Here is a 19,670-nt window from a genome sequence, read left to right on the forward strand (position 1 = left end):
CACCCTTGAAAGATAAGTAGTATTCATATGCCCATTTATAAATGGGGTCATTGACCCTTATAGAAGTTAAGGAACTTTTCCAAGGTGGCATGTATCTCCCAACAGTGGCTGGAATTGAACAGATGTCTGATTACACTAAGACCATGATCATAACATGGTAACATCCCAAGCAAGCAAGGGATATGAAGGACCAGAGGCTGAGAAAGAGATCAGAACCAGAGGTAAAAATGTGGGAGTCATCCAAAAAGAGATGACAGCTGAAACCACGAAGAAGAAAGAGAATGTGGAAGAAAGAGTGTGGGGAAAGCAAGGGATGAAGAAAACTTTAGCATTACCCCACTTATAAGAGAAGGAACAGCAAAGTACACATAGGAGAGAAGGGCAGATGAGAAATGAACCACATATTGTCACCAGATTTGAAACCTGGAATCATCATCTTTGACTCCTCTCTTCCCATAATCTGCAATCTTCAGGTAGCTTTGTGTACATTACATTCACCTATAATTTTTTCAGATTTGCTTTTTGCAAAGCATTATGTCATTATCCTAGTACATGTCCTTTAGCAACTTTTACTTGGAATTATTCCAATGGCCTCGAAACATGTCTTCCTTCTTTCCATTCTACCTGCTCTTGACTAGTATCACCTGTTTATGTACCCACAGCCTCTTCTATCACTCCACCTACTATCGCCAACAAATGGGAGCTTATTATTCACAATGTTCTTCTGTCCTTGGATTTTTAATCTATCTTGAAAAACAAATGGAGATCCCCCATTCACTTCAGACTGCACATATTCAACAGTAAACATATAAATGATCTTAAAATCATCCTCCCTACTGAAAGGCATTCATATTGCCTCCAGACTTGTCATTACAAACTTGAGGATTATCTTGTCAAATTTTAACCATATTATTTTAGAATAAGCAAAAATTAAAATCTTAAAAATATTGAGCTTTTCTGTTCAAATCAAGGTATGTCTTTCTAAGTATTCATCTTCACCACTCAGCAGAGTTTTAAAGTTTCTTCACATACTTTCTGCATATTTAAGTTTATTCCTATTTTACATTTTTAGTTGTTATTATAGAATTTTTATTTCTCTTATATTTTATAAGTATTTTTATAATAGAAAGCTGTGTAATTCTTATATGTAAATTTTGCCTTTTAGTGTGCCTTGTAATTTTTTGTTGGAAGTCAGACATGTAAAAGGTACTAGGTAAAAAGAACTGAGGTAAACAGGCCTTTGGTGATGTGGTGAAGCAAGAGGGAAACTGTAAGATACTCGATACATTACTCGTGTGTTTTAGGAGGAGCCTGTATTTTCTCAACTGCATATACGTCTAAAATCAATATATAGTATGTTTTGTGTATTGAAATTTACTTAGCTAGATACATACCATTCTGTCATAGAATATACCACTATTAATGATCAAATGATGTACACTTATCATGTACACAAATAATGTATAATTAAGATCTTTATTCCAGTCTCCTGGAATAAATGTGGGACTTTCTACATTAGTAAAACTGGAACTACTAAGAAGAATGAGCATTTGTAGATACTGCTATATTTCTCCCTACTGTGGCTGTTTCAGCACTGTATGAGAATTCCCACTGCCCCACTTTTCAAACAATCCTTGGTATTATCAGACTTGTTGATTGTTTTGATCTGATGAATGTGAAATAAGTTTTCTCAGTTGCTTTAAAAATGGCATCTCCCTGATTCCTGATTATAGTGAGGTTTAACATTTTAAAATATATTGGTGAAACATTATGTATATATTTTTCCTTGAATTTCTGGTTCATAGACTTTCTCAACTTTCTGTTGGGTTGCATTTTCTCTTATTAATTTGTAGATGTTCTTTGCATATTTGGGTACTAATCTTTTATCAGTTACACATATTCTTTGCAAGTCTACTATCCCAAAATGTGACCTGTCTTTTCACAGTCTTCACATACGGAATTTGTCACATAAAGTTAGTAAATTTTAGCACAATAAAAATAATAATCTTTTCTTTAAAAGTTAATACCTTAGAGTCTTATTTTAAATATTCTTCCTGATATCATAAATCATAACGATATTGTCATATATTTTCTTCTAAAATTTTAAAGTTTTTATTTTCAGTTTTAGGTTTTCAATCTAATGAATCCAGTCGGTGTGTGTGCATTAGAAATTCAACCTCTTTTTTTATTAAACATGGCCAACCTAGCATTGATTACCAAATAGTTCATTCTTTCTCCCACTGATTTGTTATACTACATCTGTCATATACAGAGTTCCTATAAACATCGGTCTGTTCCTAAACTTGACTGATTTATTCCCATTCTGATTTACTTTAGCTTTATGCCCGATTGGGTGAATCTCCCCACTTTATTTTTCCTCTGGGTTAATCTTGACCTTTTACCCTTGCATATAAATTTTAGAGTTAGCTAAAACTTTGCCAAGTTCTGTAAAACAAACTTTTGAATTTTTTTGAAATTATATTCAATTAACAGATATATTTGAAAATATTTTACATCTCCAGACTATTGAATTTACTCATCCATTTATTTATTCTTTTAGCTTCTTTAATAAAGTTTTATAACTTTCTTCATAAAGTTCTTACATATCTCGTTTTAACTTATTCCTAAGTAAGGTACTTTTGTTGCTGTTGTAACTGGGATCTTCTTTAAATCACATTTTCTAAACATTTTTGCTAAGGTACAGAAGCATGATCTTTTTATGTTATCTTGTATCCGGCAACAGTGGTAAGCTATACAATTAGTTCTGGTAGTTTGTATATAGATTTTCTCAGATTTCCCATACAGACAATCCTCTACAAATAATGAAAGTTTTGTTTATTCCTTTCATTTCTTGTATCATTTATTATTTTTCTTATTTTACTGGCTAGGATTTCTAGCATAATGCTGAATAAAAGTAGCGATAGTAATGATCATGTTTCTAAGCTTAATGAACACATTTCTAGTATTTCATCATTAAGTATGAGGCTTATTGTAGAGTTCTGATGGATATCCTTTATCGGGCTAAGGTTGATTTTTTTCAATTCCTAGGTTGTTAAGAGTTGATATTGTTGGTAAGGGAGGTCGTGGTGCTAATCATAAATAAATGCTAACAATCATTTCTTCTCTATTAAAATAATCATTATGTGATAGACACTGTTTACTATCTAACATATGCTCTATGAGACTCCTTAACTCATTTTAAATAGATCTGCATATTTTCAGTACATGTCAATATCACATTCATGGACATAGTCTAATAATCCAATTGGCCAGGCGCAGTGGCTCATGCCTGTAATCCCAACACTTTGGGGGGCCGAAGTGGGCGGATCACGAGACCAGAAGATCAAGGCCATCCTGGCTAACATGGTGAAACCCCGTCTCTACTAAAAATACAAAAAATTAGCCAGGCGTGGTGGCACGCACCTGTAATCCCAGCTCCTCGGGAAGCTAAGGCAGGAGAATCACTTGAACCCGGGAGGCAGAGGTTGCAAATGAGCTGAGATGGCACCACTGCACTCCAGCCTAGGGGACAGAGTGAGACTCCCTCTAAAAAAATAATAATAATAATAAAATAAAATAATTTCTGGCCTTTAGTTTGTAAAGGAAATATGCATAACAAATTTTGAAGACATAGACACATTTGCCTGATTTAAGCCTATTACATACTTCAAGACAAGACAGATGGTTAAGAACTAAACATATCCTTTATCATATACATGTACACAAGATATCTGAAACAAAGACATAAAAGACATAATTATTTTGTGTTTTTTTAATTTTATTATTATTATACTTCAAGTTTTAGGGTACATGTGCACAATGTGCAGGTTTGTTACATATGTATCCATGTGCCATGTTGGTTTGCTGCACCCATTAACTCATCATTTAGCATTAGGTATATCTCCTAATGCTATCCCTTGCCCCTCCCCCCACCCCACAACAGTCCCCGGAGTGTGATGTTCCCCTTCCTGTGTCCATGTGTTCTCATTGTTCAATTCCCACCTATGAGTGAGAACATGCGGTGTTTGGTTTTTTGTCCTTGCGATAGTTTACTGAGAATGATGATTTCCAGTTTCATCCATGTCCCTACAAAGGACATGAACTCATCATTTTTTATGGCTGCATAGTATTCCATGGTGTATATGTGCCACATTTTCTGAATCCAGTCTATTGTTGTTGGACATTTGGGTTGGTTCCAGGTCTTTGCTACTGTGAATAGTGCCGCAATAAACATACATGTGCATGTGTCTTTATAGCAGCATGATTTATAGTCCTTTGGGTATATACCCAGTAATGGGATGGCTGGGTCAAATGGTATTTCTAGTTCTAGATCCCTGAGGAATCGCCACACTGACTTCCACAATGGTTGAACTAGTTTACAGTCCCACCAACAGTGTAAAAGTGTTCCTATTTCTCCACATCCTCTCCAGCACCTGTTGTTTCCTGACTTTTTAATGATGGCCATTCTAACTGGTGTGAGTTGTTTTTTTTTTTTTTTTTCAGATGGAGTCTCACTCTGTCGCCCAGGCTGGAGTGCAGTGGCGCAATCTCAGCTCACTGCCAGCCCCATCTCCTGGGTTCACGCCATTTTCCTGCCTCAGCCTCCCGAGTAGCTGGGACTACAGGTGCCCGCCACCACGTCTGGCTAATTTTTTTTTTATTTTTTTATTTTTAGTAGTGACGGGGTTTCACCATGTTAGCCAGGATGGTCTCGATCTCCTGACCTCGTGATCCGCCCATCTCGGCCTCCCAAAGTGCTGGGATTACAGGCATGAGCCACCACGCCCGGCCAAAAGACATAAGTCTATTTAATATTTAATTCTGAATTGTTGACAAACAGTGGTATAAAACCACAGGCTTCACAAAGGAAAGGAACTACTACACAGCTTGACTTTTATCTTTCAATAACCACCAATTGAGGCACATACTTTAATTAAAACCCAGTGCTATACAAATTATAACTTATAAATAAGTAGAGCTGTGCATTTGAATTTTAAAATCCTATATTTTATGGGATTTATTCTCCAGTGAGCAAATAAATAACCAGACATAAGTTCCCTGGGTTCTTAATTCTACTAAGTGGCCAACTTCAGAAATATGTTTCAGTAAAAACAAGCCTAATTTTAAAAATTGCAAATGAGTTATTTCTTTAAATTGCATTATTGAAAATTCTATGTAAAAGAATATTACATTTTTAAGTTTTAAAACTGAGATTAAATAAGTTTTACTTCCAGAGGGAGAACAAATGAAGCAAAGAGAAAACAATCTACAATTATGTCACCAGAAAAGCACAATTTCATTTACAAAGCCTGGATTCGTGCCCAATTTTTCCGAAATACATCTACCAGATTACATCTGTATAAGACTTTTTCCATAACAAACAAGGATAACAAGGCAAAAAAGTAATACAAATAGAATTCCACTTGAAAAATCAAAGTTCAACATATATCTAGACTAGTTCCATCCCCAGCCCATTTTCCATTCTGCTTTACTGATGCAGAGGCAACAAATCTTGTTTGAATACAAAATTCTTAATAGAAAAAGCTTTCATAGTTAGCTGTTAATCTACTAAGGCACTATCCTTTCAGGAAAGTGCCATTTTACAGTACCTGTAGCAAAAAACCTACACAGTTTAATCTTTTTAATGAAACTGGATTAGCTTTTCAATGTATTATGTTCTCTACACTTTCTATTTAAAAGCTGTTACTAAAGGAGCTTATAAAATGTGAAGGCTCAGGACACAAATAAGCAATGAGGCTATGTGAAGAACTGGAAGCCTAGAGGTTAACCAGCTTCAAATCATCTGTGAATGATAATTTTCAAAAACACTACACCAAACCCTTCATCACACACATAAGAGCCAAACCATAGTCAGTCAAAATGCAACACATCGATGTCTGCAGTTAGTTTTGCCTGTAATTAAAACACTACCATTTTATGGTTGCTAAAGATATACATGAAAAGCAATCATCACCAATTTAAAAAATTGAGAGAGGAAATCAAATTTTATTATAAAACTCTCCTTTTCTGGTTACTTAGCAAAGCACTTCTCAAATATTTATCAAGAAATATTGAAAACCACTATTTTCATCCCCCAAAATGTATAAGATATTCCTTATTAACTAAGAAAATCTCACTTCGCATTTAAAAAAGCTTAGCAGCAAAATTGTGGGAGGAGTCTCTCCTAGTAATGTATCCTACAACAGTATGAATGACCGGAGACAAAATAAGGGCAACAGCCAACTGTGCCACTCAGCACATGATGATTTCATTCACCCTTTCTGACTGTCAGGTTTCTCATTTGGCAAATGGGAATAATAACAACTGCATCACAGGATTGTTTAGAAAGCTAAAAGAGATGAGTCGTGGATGAATATCTATCATAGTAGCAGGCTAGACTTTTTTTTAAATTGTTAGAAGTACATTCTTTCTCCCACCCCAACCTTCCCCGCAAAAGAAATCCACATATACATTTGAAATCAGGCTGGATTTTTTAAATGATACTAACACTTAATTTAATTGTTACTCATTCATCTCCCTCCAGCAACTGAAGACTATAATTCAAGTAAAGATATATCTAACAACTAAAGATACCTTTAAAAATGAGAAAACTGGGTAACATGTAGCTTAACAACATATTACTTTTCTTTTTTTTCTCTGCCCTTTTAGGCACGCTCCCAGGGAAAGAACAGTTAACCTTTGTTACCTAAAACCATCTTCTCCTTGATCTAACAGCTATCTGCTTATTCAGCAAATAAAAATTCTGTGAGGGTCTTCCTAAGTTGTTAAAGATCCTAAATTAGTAAGGCACTAATGGGGATACATTGAAACAATTCCTGCAAACAGAACTGATGTATAAATTTGACAGACTCCCTTTGTAACCTAGTGCTAAGGTAGTCATGTAATTCAGGACACTTATGTCTAATGTTAAACCTGAAGGGACAACTATTCCAGACAAATCTGCATTTATAATCACCCTACCCATCGTATTATCTCCAAATTGTACATGTGCAAAATGATCTTTTGCTTCAGAAGGAAAAGGCTTTGTTACTTTTTCTTTTGTAAAAAAAACTAAACACACCTAGTGGCTAGATATTGTTTTCCAAAAAAAGGAACCAGGGCTCCTATGAAAACTGGATGATGATTCTAGAACTGAGGGAAGAAATATATATTATGAGTCTGGAGCATCTTGTCATGCCAAAAAGTAAGCAAGTGCTCAAAAAACACAATGACGAGAGCATGGCAAAGGAACAAAAGATCTGACTGAAAGAACTCTCAATTTGAAGCTGGAATCAATAAAGTCGTTCTGGATTGTACCAAAAGTATAAAATAAATATCCATGAGTCCATAATAAGATAAATAAAAGATTAAACAAATCAATAAATGGGAGAAACAAATCTCCCATGCAGAATTCAAAACATCTTGTTAGATGTTCCACCTTCAAGGAGGTAGAGTATAACCCCCTAACTCCTTAAGTGTGGGCTGTGCATAGCAACTTCTTTCCAAAAAGTACAGTATGTGGGTGGGGGAGGGGCTCAGGGAATAATTACAGTGAAAAAACCTAACACCGCCTCAACCAAGGGATCAAGGTTATCATCAGCAGTGGTAAGTCATGTTGATAGTATGTACCCTTAATAAAATGTGATGAAATGGCACTCACTTTACCTCTGTGACCTTCCTCCCCAAAACACATAACCCCAGTTGAATCAGTAAAATGTCACATGGTCTATAAAATACCATCGAGTCATCAAAAACAAGATACAGTCTGACACAGTCATCAAAAACAAAAAAAAGTCTGAGAAACTGTCCCAGCCAAGAGAAACCTAAGAAGACATAACTACTAAATGTAATGTGGCATCCTGCATGGGTAGGATCCTGGAACAAAAAGAACATTAGGTAAAAATTAAGGATATCTGAATAAAGTGTGGACTTTAATAATAACGTATCAATATTGGTTCATTATGTGGAACAAATGTAGCTTACTAATGTAAGATGTTATAATGGGTGGAACCGGATGTAAAGTAGATGGGAACTCTGTATTATCTGCAATTTTTCTAAGAATCTAAAACTGTTCTAAAATTAAAAGTTTAAGAAAAATTAGAAAACCTTAAAATATTTTATATACAGATTAACATTATGCACTATGGCCCTCATTTTGTCCAAATGTAAGCCAGTCATTCACTATTTATGATATTCATGGTGTCCTGAGGAAATGATGGAGGTCTACATGCAGAGAGAAGTTGACAGTGGAGAATCCTCCTTCATCTATCCATTTTCAGCATCCTGCAGTGTACTGCACTTCACATGTATGTCGAGTTAAGTAGTTTAAACTAATACAAGTATAGACAAATGGTTTAAAATGTCTCAGACAGGAAACAGCAGGTAGGATATAGGCATAAGCAAGTAGCAAAAGTGACATTCCTTCATTCCTGAGTTCTTTATCAGTCACAACATGAGGTTAGTTGTTATTTAATGATGCTTTTAACTAAAGAAATCTGACCAGAAGTAGGCCAAGACATTTCAAAATTATTAAGAAGCCTATCAGCCCTTAGTGGATTTTTATTAATGTAATGAATAAGCGAACGTTAGATACATACATATATTTTTAAATAGTAACAACTTGAGAAGCAACAATGGATTTATAACCATTCTTGTTAACAATGAACCCTTCCCTTTGTATGCTTCAAGATAATGGCCAATGATGCATGAAGTTTTCATAATTAGCACAAGATATATGCAGATTACGAAGATAAGCCTTTCTAACTTTTAGTGATGTTTAAAATCATGCTACTCCCAATCTAATATTTTATGAAATTTAACAAAAGGTAATGACAAATATGCAGAAGATTTTACAGATGTTGTCTTCTTGTTGAATTCTGTTTTGACAATGAAATGGATGAAAAAGATGTAAGTATCCTCAACATATGCTCAACAGCAAATGACTTCCTTAGGGAAAACAGTGTTTTAGCTAAAATTATGTAAGTTTAACCAGTGAGAAAGCAGCCACATTTTTGGAATAAAAAGATTCTGACATGCTGTCCAACAGGTGAGGATACAAGAAGACATACCCTCATCAGATAATGGATTTGCCAGTACCTTGATCTTGGACTTCCCAGCTTCCAGAACCATGAGAAATAAATGTTTACTGTTTTGTGTTTTTTGGAGAAAAAAAAAAAAAGATTATGAAGTAAAGTTAAAGGGTTAGCACTACACATATAATTCATTTTCTCAATCATTCATAGACAAGCAGTTATAGAAAAGTAGATAAATCCAGAAATATAGAGTGCTACAGGATATCGCTAATGTGGTTAATTTCAGAGAAACGAGACCTTTAATAAATAGAGGAATACTTACAAACTATAACAAGATGTGTAGGAACTATCACACAGTGTTTAAGTGACTTAGCTCCCGAACTGGACTGCATGGGCTGGAACACCGGCAATAGAATTTATTAGCTATGAGATCTTGGACACATTACTTAATCTCTACAAGTTATTATCATCTGTAGAATGGTGACAGAATTGGTGAGAGTTTTACAAGAGATAATTCATGTATAGCACTTAGAACAACGCTTGGTACACAGTACGTATTCAATAAATGTTAGCTATAATTGGTTATGAGAATAATCATAAAAATCTTTTATATCACAAAAAATCCATTAATCATCTTTTGGCAAAGAACTTAGAGGTGGTCAACCTCAGAGATGAATTACACATTTTTCTTTTACAAATAGGTAAGCATTCCAAATTTGCTGGCCTATTCTGGGATATTTTGTAGACCGGGATCTATGAGAATACTCCATCAGTATCTCCTGCTAAATTAGTTATATTGACAGTGTTGGCCACAAATATTTAACAGAAAGTACTTCATCAGAACTTTAAAATAGTATACATACCCTCAAATCAGGAGAAAAGTTGTCGGCAGAAGTTGAAATGGAATCTGATGATACAACAGAAGCTGATTTTGTATGCACTGAATTCTCTGAATGAGAAGTGGAGGCACTACAAAATACAAAAGTACAGTATGTTGGAAAAATGGGGGCTTCAAAGACCAATTTCAGACACTGTATTTAATATAACTCCAATATTTATTAAAATTTCCACAGCCAACTAAGTTCTGCTTTGCCTATTCAATCTTATCTCTAAGTCTTAACAAATTACAAACTATTCCTGCTGGGTCAAGTATTCTTACAATCTAAGTTCCCTCTGGATAGACTCCCAGTACTCCTGAAGACACTCCAGGCTAATTCCTTCTTTTTATCCATTCACCCATCCATTCATTCATCCAAAGAACACTCATTGAGTGATCCAATGTACAAAACCACTACACCAGGCACTGTGATTTGAAAATAAATATGACATCATCCCCATGTTCATGAAACTCACAAGCCTGTGACACAGACAAGTAAATAAAGTGGTGCAGTGTGATGACTCTAAATAGAAACACATACACACACACACACACACACACAAACACCCCACATACATACAAATATCTATGGGAGAAAAGAAAAGGAAGCAGCCAATTCTTGCCAGAAAGTTCAGGGAAGACTTCTCAGAGATGATATTCAAACTGAGTCTTGAAAGATAGGAGATTATCAGACCAACAAACAAGGAAATTTCAAAAACAAACAAAAGGCAATGTAAAGGTATAGAAGTATCAAAGTCTACAGAACATCTCAGACACTACAAATAGTTGAATAAGGGTGAATGGATAAAAGAGCAGATGAGGATGGAAAGAGAAGCTCTTCTTTGTACCTTGTACTTCTCACCATATCAAACAACCCTGCCTGAAGTATCTACTTCTTCCATTATAAGTAATCACTCTACAGTTACTTTTACTTTCTTAAATTCCTATAGAACTTTTTTTTTTCTGAGACAGAGTTTCACCCTTGTCACCCAGGCTGGAGTGCAATGGTGCGATCTCAGGTCACTGCAACCTCTGCCTCCCAGGTTCAAGCAGTTCTCCTGTCTCAGCCTCCTGAGTAGCTGGGATTACAGGCACCTGCCCCCATACCTGGCTAATTTTTGTATTTTTGTAGAGACGAGGTTTCACCATGTTGGCCAGACTGGTCTTGAACTCCTGACCTCAACTGATGCGCCCGCTTCAGCCTTCCAAAGTGCTGGGATCACAGGTGTGAGCCACCACGCCTGGCCAAACTTTTGATACCTGATCACACTTTTATTGTTTATTTTGTCTCACCAACTAGTGCCCCAAGAACAAAAATTATGTCTTTTTTTGGGGGGCGGGGTGGGGCGGCAGGGGAGCAATGAGGTCTTACTATGTTGTCCAGGCTGTTCTCCTCAAACTCCTGGTCTCAAACGATCCTCTCACTCAGCCTCCCAAAGTGTCAGGATTTCATGCATGGGCTACCATGCTCAAGCCTACTTCTTTTTTATTTTCCACAAAATCTACTTCAGGACCTGTGTACACTGTTAACATGTATTATGTTTGTTAAATTTAAAAGTCTGTGACAATATGCCACAAACTGACTAACTGATATCATTTCCTCTTATCAGTAAAACAAAGTTAAAATTATTTAAGGTAAGATCAATGGTAGAAAAACCTCGAATACTTTGAATTGAGTCTTAAAGTTCAGATTTTCAAAAATGTATTTTTCTAAAACATATTAAAAGTCTTCCTTATACCAGAATTCAAAATTTTTTTCACTAGATTTTGATGAAATACTTCACCTTTGAGTTGTGATATTAAGAACCATCTAGCTTTAAAATAAATCCCATTTATTCATTACAAACCTGTCTATAACAAGAATAACTAAATTACTTATACAATGTGAAAATCACCTCCCCAAAAAAGAAATCGTCACTTCATTTAAATGAATGAAAAGTGGCATTCCAGTGCAAACACGACATAGTATTTCCAACAACCTATACTATTATACAAAAAAGCAGTCACAAGAAATTATATTACATAGTTTTATAATGTAAGGAAAGAAAAAGTGATAGGCCATGAATGTTTTCCTTTTTCTTTGTATCTAAATTCTGATTAAATGTCATTTGCCTTAAAATAACAGGTAAAATAACCAAATTTTAAGCACAGTACTTTGACAGACATTGTTAGCCCCCTATTTCAAATAGATTCCCCTTTCTCCCTGACTTTGATCGGGGTAGTTTGTGCCCTGCCGAAGATAAGAGGCTTGCTATTCTCTTCCTTGTGGCTAGGAGAGCCACGTAAGTCAATTCCAGTCAGTGGGATTTAGTGGGAAATCTACTAATGGTTATAGAAACCTTTTATTTTCTCAATAAAGGGGAGCAGAAACAGCAGGGTAGTTTTCGTCCTTTCCCATTTCTCTTGCCTAAAATAAGAATATAAAGTTTGAAAATACAAGAGCCATCTTATAAACATTAGCAACATGCTGGCCTGCTGAGGACAAGGAGCCAAAGAATAGGATGAGCATAGGTTCCTGTAGCATCACTGAGCCAACAACTCTCTACCTCTGGAATTCTTGTTATGTAACATAAATGGGTGAGCATAGCTGTGTGTGCCTGTAGTCCAAGATGCTTGAGAGGCTGAAGCAGAAGGATCACTTGAGCCCAGGAGTTTGAGACCAGCCTGGGCAACATGCCAAGAACCCATCTCAAAAAATTAAATTAAAATTTTTTAAATAAAATAAATGAACTTAAATTTTTTAAATCACTGCAGTAGAGTCTGTTCTAGACAGTCAAACACAATATAGCAATCAACATCTCATAAAGTCTATCTGAGGCAAGTTCAAATGTATAATGCTATTTTATACGCCTATGCCCTTCTGGGAGAAAAACTCTTAAAGGCAATTGAATATAACTTGAAATTATGGAGAGTGTATTATCTAGAAAAATAATATTGACAGACTATTGTAGCATGTAGCACAAGAAACCAAACAGCTCTCTGGTTGGGCGTGGTGGCTCACACCTGTAATCCCAGCACTTTGGAAGGCCGAGGAGGGTGGAGCACTTCAGCCCAGGAGTTCGAGACCAGCCTGGGCAACATGGTGAAACTCCCTCCCTACTAAAAATACAAAAATTAGCCAGAAGTGGTGGCACACGCCTGTAGTCCCAGCTACTTGGGAGGCTGAAGCATGAGAATCATTTGAACCTGGCAGGTGGAGGTTGCAGTGAGCTGAGATCGTACCACTGCATTCCAGCCTGGGCAACAGAGTAAGACTCTCATCAAAAAAAAAAAAACGAAAGAAAGAAACCAAATGGCTCTTTACAGCCAAAGTATAAAGTAAATAAATCTAAGAGAGAGAAAATAACAAATCCAGGTACTGCAACTTATACTTTGCAGTCTCAGATTCAAAGAATCAGTCTTTCTAGCAAAAGTGTGGTAAATAGCCTTTAATTATTAACTTCAGACACACATAAACATAGGTAGATATGATGATCCACAGTGTTATAGCTGAATAAGCACTAAATGTATATCTCTGTATAACCAGTCTACAAAGGGTTTTACTCTCCAGGCAAATATTGAACTGGAGGGGTACAGTGTGGGAATACATCATAGTACTGTTCTTGTGATTATGGCAGAAACACACACACACACACACACACACACACACAAAGAGAGAGAGAGAGGCAGAGAGAGAGAGAGAAAGGGGGAGAGGGAGGGAGAGAGAGTGCACAGGATAGAGGGAGAGAGGGAGAGAGAGAGAGCATGAGAGAGCAAGTAAGCATGCAGGCGCAGCAGAACCGTTAAAACTTCTGGTATACTTTGGGAGGCCGAGGCGGGCGGATCACGAGGTCAGGAGATCAAGACCACGGTGAAATCCCGTCTCTACTAAAAATACAAAAAATTAGCCGGGCGTGGTGGCGGGCGCCTGTAGTCCCAGCTACTCGGAGAGGCTGAGGCAGGAGAATGGCGTGAACCCGGGAGGCGGAGCTTGCAGTGAGCCGAGATTGCGCCACTGCACTCCAGCCTGGGTGACAGAGCGAGACTCCGTCTCAAAAAAAAAAAAAAAAAAACAACTTCTGGTATAAACGTAAAATGCTGCCTTTAGCAGCTACTCAGACTGAAGGTGGCCATGGGCACACTAGGATGCATAGTTCTCTTTTCTGTAGTTGTTTGTTTTCTTCTGTCATACTGGCTCTGTGCATGCTTGTAGTCACCATAGCTACTGGTATAACACACGCTAATTTCCAACACTTTTTTTCCATTTCTCCCTTGCTCATCTTGAAGTCAAGCTCTCTATGTTTATTTTTTATGAACTGTTCCACAAACAAGCTCTGTATTTCCCAAAATTCATGCCTCTGCTTCAGGCCTTTCCAAAATAGAATGTTCCTTTACCCTAATCTATTTAATAACATCCTACCTACCCTTTAAGACCTGGTTTAAAAAACTAACTTCTCCAAGAAGTCTTGGAGTCTTCCAAGAAGGTCTTCCAGTTGGAACTAAATTCTCAGTCTTCTACACTTTCACAGACTTTGTCTATAACTGCACTTAAGACTTCCCACATTAGACTAGAGAACTTCAGTTACACAGCCACCTCTTTTTAAAATTACAAACTCCAAATAATAAGAATCTTGTAATTAGCCAGGCATTTGAACTTGGAGTAGAAACTGCAAGTCTCTAACCTCATTAAGTAACCGATACCATTTTGGTCCTCAGATTTCCCAGGCCTATATACTTCACCTCAGTCCATCCAAACATTCCTGTTTTCCTTGTCAACCTGGGCCTTTCTTCCAAATGCTAAAACTTCTAGTCAACACTCTGTCGCATATGTTCATTACCATATTACTTTGTGTTTCCTACACCCACTTTTCTCTATCCAAGCCTTTCTTCAACTACTAATTCTCTTCCTAATCTTTATCTGAATGTTTTAGTCCACAGTGAATAAGCTCCCCTACATCTTCAACAGGATTCTCCCCTTCACCTCTGCCTCAACTAACCTCTCCTCACAGGAATCCACTTCTCTGCAGACTTTAATAAGAGACTCTTTTCTTTTCCCACATGTAACAACGCCCAAAGATGAAACAAGCATTTTCCCAGCTGAACTCTCAGGCTTCTACATTAGTATTAGTTTTGCATCTTCACATATAAAAACCTTCTTCCTCTAAGGTTCATGGCTTTTCAGTATACAACCTCCTTGTTACTATCATCCACCCACCCATCCTCCTCACTCACTAAGGGTTTTCTCATCTGGCTCACTTTCTACTCTAGCATTTTTTTCTACTCCAAAGCTGTCATCATTATTGGAATTTTATTACCCATAAAGATAAACTATCAACAACCTAGCTCAAAATTCCTCAATTCCTACACCCCTCATACACATTCCCACTTCAGCAATGTGCATCTTGTCATTACACCTTGGACTTTATCATTTCTGGGAATTACCCTGCCACTATAATCTTAAACTTGAGGAAACTAGATGCCAACCCTTTCTAAATATTTAACTTTCTTAACTTTCCCTTCATCTCATCTGCAACCTAGTAGAGATACCCAGACCCTCAACCCCTCCATTTTTACTATCCTTCCTCATTCATTGCTCTCCTTTGCCCACTTCACTTCCCTTCCTAACCATCAGTGTCCTTATATCTGTATCCATTAGCCACGACTGTCCTGCTAATCCCTAAATGTGGACCAACATAACCATCTTTCTTGGCTACTAGTGAAGGAAATCTTCAAACTGGGGCCACTTAGGACTTATGATTAGAAACATCAGCTAGGCCCAACACAGTGCTCAATGATTCTCCCATTCCCCAAGTGACTTTTTTAAACCATAACCATCCTTTTCTCCCACACAGCTATCAAATCCAATCTATCCAAAGTCCTGTACAGTCTACTTCCCTACCATCCCTTGGGTATATCTTCTCTCTATCCTACTTTTTACCATCCTAACACCACTTCTCTGGACTACTGCAAATTAACTTGTCTCTTTTCTCCTACTCATCCAATACATCATCCCAAACCAAAACCAAAGTGATCTTTCCAAAACCCGAATCTAATAATATCAATCCCTTGCTTAAATCTTCACTGATTCCTCACTGCCTACAGAATCAAGCCAAAACTCCTCAGCATAACACTCAGTTTTCCACGATCTGGCCCTTGTTCTACATATTCAGCTGTAGTTTTTACTCATCTGGAACCACTGGGAATGGCTTGCAGATTTCTTAAGTTCTGTAGCCATTTCATGCCTCTGTGCCTTTGATAACCCTATTGTATCTGCCTCTAATGTCCTTTATAATCTTCCATGCCCTCTTTGTCCCATCTGTCTTGTAGACATACCTACTGCTTCTTTTACTGTACACTGTACATATTTCTATCATAATACCTGTAACACATATTGCATTTACTCACCTAAAAGCTCCTCTCCCCACATATTGTTATTATTTACTATTTCAAGATTCTTTCTTTACTACAATCTTCTGTGAGCAAACAACCTTCTCAAAATAAAACAGGTAAAACATTGAAAGAAGAATACGTGGCATATGTAGCTATTATTATTTATGACAACTGAATGTTACTGCACACATATTATCCCTCAAGTCAGATTAGTTACATAAATAAAATTATAATGGCAAAAGTTCAAAGGCAAGAACTATAATTAGTGGCCTAATGTTTATGAAATAAGAACTTATGTCTCTTGGATGGCATTATGTTTGAAGTATTAGAAAAATAAATATTATTCCCACTATGGAAGCATGTGTCTTGGCATTGCAAATGCAGTTTAAAAGTGAAACTATCATAGAAGATTAAAGTTATCAAAAGAGTTTCTTGAAATTTTGAAGAAAAAGAACTCCAATTTGAAATTGACTGCTTAAAATTACTTTTCTTCTATATAAAGAAAACTCTTAAGTCCTCAAAAGGACTAAAAAGAAGAAGACAGTACCAATGGAAGAGGGTACATGATCACATCACCAATAATAACTTTTCTTTGAGAAAATATGAGTAAAAATCGAATGCTCCTTTTGCCTGTTACTGTTTTCTACATTTCCCAAAACTGTTTACTCCCACTGACCAACACTCCAATTATACAAGATAATTTCATGAAGAAACCATTTTCATGTTCTTTTCTTCCTTGAAAAAAATATTACCACACCCTTTCTACATACAAAACATTGGGTTATGAAACAGCCTCTGCACTTCAGATTTCTGACCAATAAGAGACATTATACCACACAAGCATATCAATAATACCATGAGAGGTACAAACAAGGGCCAGGAGAAAAAAAAAAAACCCCGAAGGAAATGGTAGTAATTATGACTAGAGGAAGCCAAGAAATGTATTACGTTGAACCATTTGAAATTGCTGTTTTTATAGGTCAGATGGCCAAATATCAACTATTTCAGATGGTTCCACGTGCTACTGAAGGAAGCAGAAGACACTGAGGTTGGGCCTTTAATGAGTGAATGAATCAGATCAAGGCTTTGGAAATCACACACACACAAAGGGAAAAAAAGTAAAAATAAAGGGCTTGAGAAACTACAAGGCATATTTTGTAAATAAGTAGTTTATTCAAACTAAACAGATAAAAGGCTGTAATTTGCTGAAATCTAAATGCCAGGCTTCAAAACCTGGCTAATAAAAGGCAAGGGGCATACAATGAGATATCACTTCACTCACACTATATTGTCTATAATAAAATTTTTTAAAAAACAGACAATAGTAGGTGTTGGCAAAGATGTGGAATAATCGGAACACTCAGGCGCTGCTTGTGGGAATGTAAAACGGTATAGCCACTTTGGAAAACAGTCTGGTAGTTCCTTAAAAGGGGAAACACACAATTACCCTATGACCCAGCAATTCTACTCCTAAAAATAAACCCAAGAGAAATGAAAATATTTTGCCACACACAAAAAAAAACTACGATTATTTACCAGAGAAAAAATATATATTAAAAACACATGAATGTACATGAATATGTACATGAATGTTCATAGCAGCATTATTCACAATAGCCAAAAAGTGGAAACAACCCATGTCATTCCCCTTCTTAAAATCCTTCAATGGCTTCCTACTGCTCTCAAGATAAAGATCAATACCTTACCACAGCCTCAAGTTGCTACATAATCTAATCCTTGCCTCCTTCTCCAGTTCCTCTTGTGTATCTCCCTCTCCCCTTGCTCTCCCCAGTTCAACCACGCTAGCCTTCTTTGAGATTCTGAAATTAGCTAGCCCTCTGCAGGAAGCATGGTTCTGCCACACTCCTCAAGTGAAATATCACCTCCTTGGGAAAATCCAGTCAGATGCCCCAGACAAAACCAGTGCTCCCATAGCCACTCTCGTAGCACTTTGTGCTTTTCATTCTTTTCACTTACAACCAGTCTCTTCTTACATATCTTTGCAAATGTTTAATTTTGTTTTTGTTTTGTTTTGAGGCAGGGTCTTCCTCTGTCACCCAGGCTGGAGTGCAATAGTGCAATCATAGCTCAGTGCAGCCTCAAACTCTTGGACTCAAGTGATCCTCCCCCCTCAGGCTCCCAAGAAGCTAGAATTAGATGCAAGACACCGTGCCTGTCTTGATTAATGGCTATGCTTCCTAAGACATCAAACTTCAAGGAGAAGGGATCCTGTTGGTTTTGCTCAACATTCTATTCCTAGGACCTAGCATAGCACTTGGTATAAAGTAGACACTCAGGAAATATTTGTTAAGGAGTGAAAGACTGAATGAGAATGATCAGAAGATTGAATTATTCTAATCAAATGCATCAGAGGCCATCACTAGAACATGCAAGATAAATCAAAAAAGAAATCTCTGAAAGGAGGGAGAGGGATAAAACATGGGTAGGGAAGGTGGAAGTCTAGTTTTCCTTCTGGAGTTGTTATTGTGTGCATATTATTCCGTATACGATATATCATGTCCCATTCCCATCAAAAGGCTTCCTGGATACCAAGACGAACATTTCTTTTAAGAGGTTGTCTTAAAAGAATGACAATCTTTAAAAAAAAAAAAAAAAAAAAAAAACTAGTGGGAACTGGTTTTTGACTATGTTATTTCTACTGGGAAGGTTAAAGAAGTAGTTGGGAATTGAGAAACCAGGATTAGTCCTATCTAGCTAACAGCAGTATCCTTGGCCAAGTCACTTAATTCCCACTCCCCATTACACTGTCACTCTATGAAAAGTACCAATTAGACTGTTGGTGGTTAACTTTTTTGGTGGTCATAGACCTCTTTTAAAATCCCATGAGAGCCATTTCCTGAAGTGCTTACAATGTTAGGGACTTAAAGGTTAAGAATCTTGGCCCCGATGATCCCTTTTAGTTCTAAAGTGGTCCAGGGCTTCTGAAATGAGTATTCTACCTTTTGTAATATCCACACAATATGCAGATAAATACTAAAAAATTAAATAAACTTTTTATACACACACGATGCACACATGCATGTGTGCTAAAATAGCTTCATATTTGAAATTTTTTAGTATTTTAATTATGTAATCACAGTCTTAAATATAAAGACACAAAGACTAAATAGAATTAATCTGATATTGTGTTTCTTACAATAAAGTCTTTAAGAGAATATTTATGTATAATGGAGTCAAAGGGAAATTAAGTCCAACAACTACATATATTTCAGGAGCTCTGGACTATCACTGTGCAAATTCGACACCCTTACTTACAAATAGAAATGACATCTATCAACAAATATTAGCCACAATTCCTTTAAATATTTTCGTTTATATCATGTGATTTTATCAGAAACTACACCTATTTAGCTAAGTAGTGATTCTATTTC

At 36.6% G+C, this 19,670-nt stretch overlaps 1 protein-coding gene across 3 annotated transcripts in view; it reads right to left on the reverse strand.

Annotated features, from left to right (window-relative positions):
• MTMR2 (myotubularin related protein 2) overlaps window positions 1-19,670 on the reverse strand; it is a 95,801-nt gene that overhangs the window by 45,717 nt on the left and 30,414 nt on the right. For 2 of the 3 annotated variants that reach the window (XM_055283341.2, XM_055283342.2), the window contains one exon: window positions 9,896-10,001. In XM_055283341.2, the coding sequence (XP_055139316.1) occupies window positions 9,896-10,001 (106 nt within the window). Of the gene's footprint in view, window positions 1-9,354; window positions 9,428-9,895; window positions 10,002-19,670 lie in introns of all 3 variants that reach the window. The other variant, XM_055283344.2, reaches the window with a different exon arrangement.

This window comes from Symphalangus syndactylus, chromosome 6, assembly GCF_028878055.3.
Source record: "Symphalangus syndactylus isolate Jambi chromosome 6, NHGRI_mSymSyn1-v2.1_pri, whole genome shotgun sequence".
Classification (NCBI taxonomy): Eukaryota; Metazoa; Chordata; class Mammalia; order Primates; family Hylobatidae; genus Symphalangus; species Symphalangus syndactylus.